This window comes from Aquarana catesbeiana, linkage group LG03 (assembly GCF_042186555.1).
Source record: "Aquarana catesbeiana isolate 2022-GZ linkage group LG03, ASM4218655v1, whole genome shotgun sequence".
NCBI classification, from domain to species: domain Eukaryota; kingdom Metazoa; phylum Chordata; class Amphibia; order Anura; family Ranidae; genus Aquarana; species Aquarana catesbeiana.
In genome coordinates this window covers 727,657,779-727,668,518 of record NC_133326.1, presented here as the reverse complement: position 1 = coordinate 727,668,518, position 10,740 = coordinate 727,657,779, and the positions used below count along the sequence as shown (strand labels likewise).

General features: G+C 43.5%; 1 protein-coding gene across 3 annotated transcripts in view; it reads right to left on the bottom strand.

Annotated features, from left to right (window-relative positions):
• Window positions 1-2,791: 2,791 nt before the first annotated feature.
• The window catches only part of LOC141133767 (phospholipid scramblase 2-like), a 50,193-nt gene continuing 42,244 nt past the window's right edge, over window positions 2,792-10,740 (bottom strand). For all 3 annotated transcript variants that reach the window (XM_073623321.1, XM_073623322.1, XM_073623320.1), the window contains exons 5-7: window positions 7,532-7,693; window positions 6,584-6,712; window positions 2,792-4,164 (exon numbers count right to left, since the gene is read on the bottom strand). In XM_073623321.1, the coding sequence (XP_073479422.1) occupies window positions 4,108-4,164; window positions 6,584-6,712; window positions 7,532-7,693 (348 nt within the window). In that variant the 3' untranslated portion in view covers window positions 2,792-4,107. The remainder of the gene's footprint in view (window positions 4,165-6,583; window positions 6,713-7,531; window positions 7,694-10,740) is intronic.

Here is a 10,740-nt window from a genome sequence, read left to right as displayed (position 1 = left end):
AGTACAAGTCCAACAGGTTCTGTACAGAGGTCTTCCGTTCTTACAGAACAATAGAAATTTCTTTCAAGCCTTTTATTACTCACAGGTCCTCTTCAGTCACCAACAAATCCCACCACAGGGAACCTCTCCTCACACTGATCACTGTTCCTAGTATCAACTCTCTACACTATTTCTAGGCCTGTCTGTCCTCTAGCTTGCTGATTGGGGTGGTGAGGCACCACCAGAGCCCTAATTGTCCATTATGGAAATGGGGTTGTCGTGTCTCTATCTAAAGTTGCCACACTGCAAGACTGCCTGATAATGCCAGAATAGGCCATTCACTTCGTGACCTCCAGTCAGTAAGGGTCACCAGGGAAGCCCATGCTCTGGAAGGGAGTAAAGATGGGCAGCAGACCCGTGTTCTGTAAAAGTGAAGATAGAAAGTATGGGACCTTTTTTTTCCAGAAGGGAGACTGTAGGAGGGCATTGGACCCATCTTGGACTGGAGTGTGTGAGAGTTAGAGACCAATGTTCTGGAAGGGAGTTCAGATGGGCAGGAGACCCATGTTCTGTTATGCCGTGTACACATGAGCAGACTTTGGACGGACTGAACTCCGAAGGACTTTTTGACGGAGTTTAGACAGAGTTCCGACGTAACAGACTTACCTACACAAGATCACACCAAAGTCCGACTGATTCAAATGTGATGACGTACGACCGGACTAGAATAGGGAAGTTCATAGCCAGTAGCCAATAGCTGCCCTTGCGTCATTGTTCGTCTGTCGGACTAGCATACAGACGAACTGATTTTTCGACTGGACTCGAGTCCGTCGGAAAGATTTGAAACATGTTCTATTTCCATGTTCTATTTCTAAAGTCTGTCTGAGTTTTGAGCCAACATCCGTCGGAAAAAAAACATGGATTTTGATGTCAGAATGTTCGATCGTGTGTACGAGGCATTGGCGGGGGGGACTCTGCAAACTCTGATGTAAGGGAGAACTCTGGGGACATAAGGGATGCTCTGTGAACCCTGATCTAAGGGGGAGCACTGAGTACTCTGATGCATGGTGAGGACTCTGATGTAAGGGGAAACACTGAGAAATCTGATGTACGGTGAGGACTCTGATGTAAGGGGGAACACTTTGGCCTCTGGTGTAAAGGGGAACTGTGATATAAGGGGTTCTCTGGGAACCCTGAACACAGACAGAGATGGATGGTGAGCTCACTCAACCCTTGGCAGTCAGCACCTCTCATCCAGATGTATCTGAGGCTGCTGGACTTCAAATTTCCGGCCCCCACTTTCCTTTTCTGAGGCACAGCATTGGGGATTAGACTGTGGGCAGACACAGAGGGGTAGGGGTGGGGGGAAGAGGAGCAGATCGAGCCCTCTCTCCTCTTACTTCTGTATTTGGGGGAACTGTTTATGCTGGCTTTGGGCAGTGTGAAAGAGAGTGTAAAGCCCCGTACACACGGTAAGATTTTCTGACAGCAAATTATGGATATGAGCTTGTTGGCGGAAAGTCCAACCGTGTGTACGCTCCATCGAACATTTGTTGTCAGACTTTCCGCCAACAAATGTTGGCTAGCATGCTCTTAAATTTTCCGCCAACAAATGTGTGTTGTCGGATTTTCCGATCGTGTGTACACAAGCCCGTCGGACGAAAGTCCAAAGTACAAACACGCATGCTCGGAATCACGCATCACTATTGAACTTCCTTTTTATTGGCTCACCGTACGTCTTGTATGTCACCACGTTCATAATTGTTGGCCAACATTTGAGTGACCGTGTGTATGCAAGACAAGTTTGAGCCAACATCCTTCGAACAGAAGGCAGAAAGAGGTGTCCTTACTGGTTGAGGATGGGGGGGCGGTTGGTAAGAGAGATCTGTACTAGGGGGTTTGAGGAGGGGGGCATTTTTGAGGTGGAGATTGTACTGGGGAGTAAGGTGTAAGATTCCCTTCAGCTTCAGAACCAGCTTCCCACTGCTTATGCACAAACCGTGCTGAGCAATCTGAATGGTCCCCCCAGCCTACTGTCTGACCTGTCTCTAGAGGTTGCGTGCAGAGGGGTGGGGAGGGAGGACTTTTACTCCCATCACCTAGGCCAGGGGTGTCAAACTGGCAGTCCTTCAGCTGTTGCAGAACTACAAGTCCCATCATGCCTCTGCCTTTGGGAGTCATGCTTGTAACTGTCAGCCTTGCAATGCTTGATGGGACTTGTAGTTCAGCAACAGCTGGAGGGCTGCCAGTTTGACGCCTGTGGCCTAGGTGGTCTGAATATGGTAGAAGAGGGGGGGGGGGGGAGAAAAGTGAAACTTCCCTTTTTTGGTGAAGATCTGCTTTATGGTAAGCTCAGACAAAGTGTTAGCTCTCTGGCTATTTTCAGTGTGCACAAAATCATATGTAGCACAAACATTTATTTTTCTTTAGGATGATTGTACTGAGGTTTTTGTGTGTCTGAGATTTTCACTGGTGGCAGAGCAGATAAAGCATATTTTTATGGGTACAAGGAAGCTCGGGTTTTATGTAATCATGCCTCTCCCACTGTTAACGCAATTTGGTCATACTGATTGCAGTGGTGAGCGCCACAGTATTACTGTCCTTGGAATCCTAGCAACTCCCCTGGCCTGCAGGATGTTCATTTCAGCAGCATACACTTTTTCCTAATTTTGTGTTTAAGTTGGCTTCATGATGGACTTACCACTGTTTTCAGGTGAGGAAAAATCAGTTTGAACAAATGTGTGGATCCTAATGCAGAGAGTAAAGCAAAGACCACCTTTTTCAAACATAAGAATGACACTACAGACTAGATAGAATTTAACAAACTTTACTACAGTTAGGTTGCAATGAGAAATAAAAAATTTGCATATATATTGATCTTCTGGGTGCAACTGAAAATGGCTTAGCATGCCCACATTAGCACCTTGACCTTAAGCTGCTGAAGCTAAAAAATACCTACTTTGTGACATTCTGAACATATTATATTGGCACATGAAACAGTATCAAGATTCCACCATTCAAAGCCTGGATGACTTCAGCAGCCTGATTAAACAACACGCCACATCCTGTCCATCCATGTCAACAGGTGGAAGTTCCTTTCCACCAGTAAGTCATTGCCTTTGGTAAGTTTTTCAGAGTGACCCATCCCCAAACCAATTGGCTGGTATCTCTCTTAGGAAGGAGATGTCTGGTTGTGATGTGGTGGCCTCCAAAACTGGCTACAGTAGACTGGTATAAACTATAGGAAGGAGATGAATGAGGAGTCCCTCAAGACTGGCTTTGATGGGATGGTATCTCTATTATGAATGGAATTCCACTTGTGTTGAAGCTTCCTTCCAAACTGACTCGTATAAACTATAGGAAGGAGATGAATGAGGAGTCCCTCAAGACTGGCTTTGATGGGATGGTATCTCTATTATGAATGGGATTCCACTTGTGTTGAAGCTTCCTTCCAAACTGACTCGTATAAACTATAGGAAGGAGATGAATGAGGAGTCCCTCAAGACTGGCTTTGATGGGATGGTATCTCTATTATGAATGGGATTTCACTTGTGTTGAAGCTTCCTTCCAAACTGACTCTGGTGAGCTAGTATCTCTACTAGTTATGAGATATCTGCTTGTGATAAGGAGTCTTTCAAAACTGGCTCTGGTGAGCTGGTATCTTTATTAGGAATGGATTGTCCACTGGTGATGAGGATTCCACCAAAACCTGCTCTGGTGGGCTGGTATCCATCTCTTAAGAGTGAAATGTCTGATAGTGACGAGAAGTCCTCCAAATCTGGCTCTGATGGGCCGGTATCTCCATTAGAAATGAGATTTGGTTTGTGATAAAGAATCCTCAATAGGCAGGATCAAAATGGGAGTCTTGGTGTCTTACATCTGTGGTTATCGCACGGTTAGCAAATGTATATTTTGGTACAAATTTTATATAAATTGAAGATTGGGGTGTATGAATCTAGAGTGCGCTATAGGACCATTATAGAGTAATTTAAAAGATGGCAGCTGTTACCGGAGATTAAGATTTTCCAACATACCGAATAGGGTTTCTTATTTTCCAGATATTCAGTATGTGCATCTGTAGTCAAGACACGAGAAGACCAGATCACATCATGAGACTTCAAAATCTGCTTAGTCGCTGCTTGGACGGGTTGCCACGTATCTCCTTTTGGCATAAATCATGGAATCCTACAGCAGAGAGAAGCACAGTTCCTGTCATTATATTGTATAATTGTATCATTCATTTGTAACACTGAGAGGCTCATCTAATACAATAGTAATAGAGAATGAACAAGCCATGAACACTTTGTTAGTATCTCTGAGTATGATGAATTCCCTTACTAAACTTGACAGCAGATGCGTGCTAATGTTGAAGGCAGTACAGAAAAAAATAATGACGTTTTTAAAGACGGAGCATAAAGATGGGGAATGAGGGTGGGAAGATGAAACAGTTGCTGAAGCTGGCCGGAGACGGAGCATAGGCACCCCCCCCCCCCCAAAATCCAAGATCTTGCACCACTGCCTGAGACTCTCAAATAGATAATAGAGGTCTCAGCATCCAATTGTGGGAAGTATGGACAAGATGTGGCTAAACTCTGACCTTCACAAAGTTATTCACTGGGGGTCCAGAAGGTTCCCGGGATGCATTGGATCCAAATTTTCAGAAGATGACAAAATTGGCCCAGATACTGATTCTTTTGGCGTGCTGTAACCAGTCGGTAATATATTCATATATCATGTTCTGGAAGGGAGTTAAGATGGGCAGGAGACCTGTGTTCTGTAATGCCGTGTACACACGACCGGTCTTTCCGTCGGAATGAACTCCGAAGGACTTTGACGGAATTCCGCCAAAATGGACTTGCCTACACATGATCACACCAAAGTCCGTTCCTTTCGAACATGACGACGTACGACCTGACTAGAAAAGGAAGTTCAATATCCAGTAGCCAATAGATGCCCTTGTGTCGTTTTCAGTCCCTCGGACTAGCATACAGACGAGCGGTTTTCCCGATAGGAACTGATTGCTTCAGGAAAGGTTTGAAACATGTTCTATTTCTAGGTCCGTCAGAATTTGACAGAAAAGGTCCAATGAAGCCCACACACGATTGAAATGTCCGACGGAATGATTCCGTCTGACCTTTTCTGACGAAAAGTCCGGTCGTGTGTACGCGGCATTAGAGGGAAGAGGGAGGGAATGGGACCTTTTTTCTAGAGGGGAGACTGTAGAAGGGCACAAAACCCATCTTGGACTGGGCTGTGTGAGAGGAGACCTGTTCTGGAAGACAGGGCAGAGGAAGTAAATCTGTGTCTGGAAGAGACAATGGAAGGGCATGACTTTCTGGATGGGATCATCAGAGAGCATAAAACATGTATTTTGAAAGGTAGGGCAGATTAGCAGGGAAACAATGTTCTGGAAGGAACAGTGGGAGGGCAGTAGAACCATGTTCTGGATGGAGGTGTGGGATGTCAGAAGACGCATGTCATGGAGGGTAGGTTGAATGGCCGGAAAAACTGTGTCCTGGAAGGTAGGGTGAATGGGCAGGAGAACCATGCAAGAGACCATGCCCTGGAACATAGTGTTCCATGGCAAGTTTCAGGTTTTATGAAAGAAACATTGGGAGGGCAAGGGAACCAACCATTTGGAAGGGAGAGTGAAAGGGAAGAAAATCCATTTTCTCAATGGTACAACGCGAGGACAGGGGACCAGTGTTCTAGAGGGTAAAGTGAATATACTAGAGAACCATTCTATTGAAAGTAGGGTGGATTGGAAGGAGACCCATATCCTGGAAGGGACAATGGGAGAAAAGTAGATCCCTGTTTAGGAAGGTAGGGAAAATTGGCAGGAGATCCAGTTCTAGAAAGGAACAGTGGGAGGGCAAGTGGCCCATGCGTAGGAAGGGACAGTGAGAGTGCCAGAGACCCATGTTCAGAAAGGAATATTTGGAGAGCTGGAAACAGTGTTCAGGAAGGGTCAGTGGAAGAGCAGGGGGACAATGTTCAAAAAGGGACCTGTGTTAAAGGAAGGTAGTGTGGATGAACTCTCTACTTGTGAGTGAACTAGTAACACACAGAGGTCATTGTCTATATACTGTATGTCAGTATTGTTTATTTTGTGACTATAAAAGTACACCCCTGTCCCACAACAACCCAGCTGAACCCAGCTGAACCTTTTGGCTGAACCTTTTGGCTATATTAGTGGGTGAGGTATGGTAAAGTAAATTTACCTTCAAATATCCAGCATGAATAGGCAAAAAAAAATGGTGGGCTGAAGTCCATCCCACACTGCAGGCTGTGTTTACTCCTCCCTCTCCCACCCGCTCCAGCTGCCGACACCTCTTGGTGATTAGGGTGTGCCCAGGCACACCCAGTACACCCCCTGCGCACACCTATATCTCAGCTACATATACCTGACCTATTGTACAATGATTTTTCAGTACGTTCTTATGGAGCTTCACTGCATCCATGACCATTTTAACATACACTGCATGCAATAAAAAAAGGAGGACAGAGGAATAAAATGCTCATACACATATCCTGGTATTTGCCCCCTGCACCTGATGCAGTAAATGGAACAGTGATGTAAAGAGAAGAATAGGGGTGTCCTTACCAGATAGAAGCAGGAGGCCAGAATCACAGCTTTCATCGTCACCTCCATGTCCATCGGAAATGTGACCGTGTACTGGTTCCCCTCACCTTTTATCATCCCCACCACATGCTGCTCATCCCGAGATTTCACCTTAGGGGAAAAAGTGCCATAGAGATGTCAGAGACAGAAACCCCAGGAGATTGAGCAAAAATACAGAAAATCCATGAGAACCATGGGAAACACAACCATCTTAGTAGACAACAATAAATGTTACTCGTTATCCTTAAATTCTAATGTTTTATGCAATGCCCGGTAGTTGAATAGATACAATAGGGGAGATGACAGTGGACGGAGGTGGTGACAGTTGGGTACACTAGATACAATAGTGAAGGAGATGGTAGTGGATGGCGGTGATGACAGTTGGGTTGACTAGATACTATAGGGAAGGAGATGGCAGTGGATGGAGGTAATAACAGTTGGTACACTAGATATCATAGGGAAGGGAGATGTGAAGATTTTATCGGTGGAAATGGGACTTTGAATAGTTCTAAATGTTGGAAATGATTAGCCTAGTCAAGGATAGCACCTAGCAAGAGGTAGATAGAAGGATTTTACAATTAACAGTTAAAGAGATTTCAGGAAGTGGTTTGAAATCGGTAGTCTATTATTTTTTGCCACGGTTATAGTTGAGGTAACAGTTTCCTCCAGCCATGAACACAAAAGACCAACAATTAAAATGTTAAAAATTAGATAAAAGACTGGTGGCACCAAGCTTACCCTCATTATTATTGGTCTCATATTATTGCATACCATTTCAGGGGTAACGGGGATGATTCTTTGTTGGGTGGGATGCAATACCTTATAAAAATTCAGCAATACCCTATATTGGTCTAAATCCAATCCATGCCTCTCCAGGAACAGCAGCATGGACTGGGCTCTATGCTCGTTAGAGTTTCCTTTATTAAATACCTCAAAGGTTACGTTCCCAAAGATGCTGGTCTGGAAGCTGGGGCCCAGGATCAGCAAAATCACCTCCTTTGACGGGTTCATTAAAGACATGTGGGTGACAAAGGCATTCAAGTGCAAAGTGACCAATCCAACAAGGCCATAGGATGGGATAATCACCTCCATCTAGAACAGACACAAGTATTAGAACATGAGCAACTGTAACCGACTGCTTACTCTGGAAAATAATGGTCTTTGTCCCCATTGTACCTTTTACAAGCTAGAAGTTAATGACATGTTTAAATCCTTAGCTGGAATGCTTTGTATATAACATGAGTATCATGGTGGCAATTTTTGGGTGGCACTGTATTGGGGGCTTCTGGATTTGGATAAGCCCCCACCTGCAGATCCTCACAACCACCAGGCCAGGGTTGTGCGGAAGAGACCCTTGTCCTCATTAACCTGGGTACAATGGACACCCCTCCCCACCCATTGAGGGCATGTTGCCTGTTATGGTTCAGAAGGAGAGTAGAACGCTGATCCCCCTTTTTCACGGCTGTCAAGCTGCATGAGGAGATAAGGGTCTTGTATGGATTTTTGGGAGGGACCTCAAGATTGTTTTTTCCTTGATTTTTGATTAGGGTTCCCCATGATATAACAGACTGGCATAGAATGTGGGGGGGGGGGGGGGGGGGGGCGCTGTTTCTTGTTTTGTTTTTTTGCATGGGGGATCCCTTTTAAAATGAACTCCCACCCTAAAGGGTCTGGTATAAATTATAGGGGACCCCCATGCCTTTTTAACTATCTGGGCCCTATTGCTTACATAGCTGGGGAACCTTAAGCTCATCCCTATTATACTAGCAAAATTCCTCAATCTGGTAATACTGAAGTTTTCATTGAAACCTGGATTTCTGATGGATACATTTTTTGCTCTGCGAATCTACTTACTATAGCACCATTGACTTTATGTTTACAAACGATTTTTATTATGTAAAAGGTCAAGGTATAAAACAATTACAATGATGGTACAGGTATGTATACAAATATCTTTAACAATGAATGTTGTACAGGAAATAAAAAAGGGTAATGGTTAGTCAGATGAGATAATGCACAGTGTCATAAATATGCCAGTTATCATGGAGGGAAGGAGGAAGGACAATTACGTATGTGCTAAGGAGAGGAGGTGAGGAAAATAAAATAGAAATTTTTTCTAAATCAGAGAGGTGGTGTCCCAGAGGGTCCATTTTTTTTTGATAAAGTGGCATAGAGTCATATAACGTGTGGTGAATTTTTTCAGAGAGTTTGATGTTCGTCATGCGGTTGAGAATTTGTGACCAAGGTACCGTAGTGGAACGCCAATTGAAGACTATAGCCCAATGAATGGAGCTGAGAAATGTGTGGATTAGCCTTGTGCTAGTCATTGGAATATCCTGTATAGGGGAGAATAGAAGACAGATTTGGGGTGTAAGAGAAATCTTCTTACTGGATATTTTTTCAATGATTATGCTAGCCTTATGCCAGGTGTTTTTTATATGGGGACAATCCCAAAAAATATGTAAAAGTGTACCCTGAGAGGGGCAACCCCTAAAGCAGAGTGGGGATAGTGAGGGATAAAATGAGTTAAGTTTAGCGGGGGTAAGATACCATCTATAGAGCAATTTGATGGCCGATTCTCTGATTGAGGTTGTTTTTGTACATTTATGGAGATTTGTAAAAATAGTATCCCATTGATCAAGAGTAAATGAGGTATTTAAATCTGATTCCCATTGTAGCATGGGATGTGACTTCTCAGGCATGTTGGTCTCGTTTAAACTTTTATATAATCTGGAGATTAAACCTCTATCACGAGGGGAGGAGATACAAATTTGTTCAAATTGTGTATAGGGGGGATGGAGTGTAAGTGATAGAATTGTCTTATATATGTATAGTTCTCTAGTTCAGTAGGTGGGAAATCATATTTTATTTGTAGACTGGAGAAAGTGAGGAATGAATTGCTGTGGGAGAGCGATTTTAAATGTGTTAGGTTATGTGACTTCCAATTCGTTAGAGAGTTTTGATCTTGAGCTCTATCTGGGAGGGAAAAACAAGGGTCACCTAGAAAGGAAGCCAAGGGGGGAATGTCAGAGGATAACTTGAATTTAGAGACTTGTCTGTTCCATAGTTGAAGGGTGTGAGTGACGATAAGGTTTAGGGGGTCTAATTTTTTGTGGTGGGATAGTCTTGGACCAGAGAAGTCCTTGTAGATTGTAGGGTAGGACAGATTCTTCTTTTAACCGGAGCCAAGGGATTTGAAGTGAAGGGGCATACCATTGGGCTAATTGGGTAAATCTGGCTGATAGATAATAAAGCCAAAGGTTAGGAATGCTGAGGCCTCCTTTTATTTGGGGTCTAAACATAAGGGAATAGCTAAATCTGGGTTCCTTGTTTAGCCATATGAATTTGTTGATCTCTCTCTGTAAGGAATATAATGTTTTTTTATGTAGAATAAGAGGAAGGGCTCTAAAAAAAAAATAAAAGTTTGGGTAATATCATCATTTTTACAGCCACTATTCTACCTGAGAATGAAATCTGGTATGATGACCAAAGTTTAAGTAAATTTTTAATACTATTAAATAAAGGAGGATAGTTTGCTTGGTAAAACGTTTTATACGAAGATGTAATTTGGAGGCCTAGATATCTAAATGAATCCACATTCCAATTAAATGAGAATTTGTCCTTAAGTGAAGCTATTAAGGCTGGGGGAATGTTGATTGGTAAAGCTGAGCATTTAGATAGATTTACACTCAGACCTGTTAGGTCGTGGAAGATGGCAAGAGTTTTAGTTAGGTTGGGTAGGGAGATTAGAGGGTCGGTTATAAACAGAAGTACGTCATCTGCGTAGAGACTTAGCTTGTATTCCTTGGATCCCTTGAAATATCCTTTAATGTCTATGTTATTTCTAATAGTGCAGGCAAGGGGTTCTATCGCGAGGGCGAAAAGTAGAGGGGAGAGGGGGCAACCCTGTCTAGTACCTTTGGTCAGGGGGAAAAAGTCAGAGTTGTTGCCTGGGAGTTTGATACGTGTTTGTGGGTTGTGATAGAGAGCCTTAAAACCATGTAAGAATTCATTGTTGATGCCATATTTGGGGAGTAGAGTGTAAGGATATGACCAGGAAACGCTGTCAAAAGCTTTATGTATGTCAAGACTGAGTAGTAGTGTGGATTTGGAATTTATGTTGGAGTCTTGAATGATAT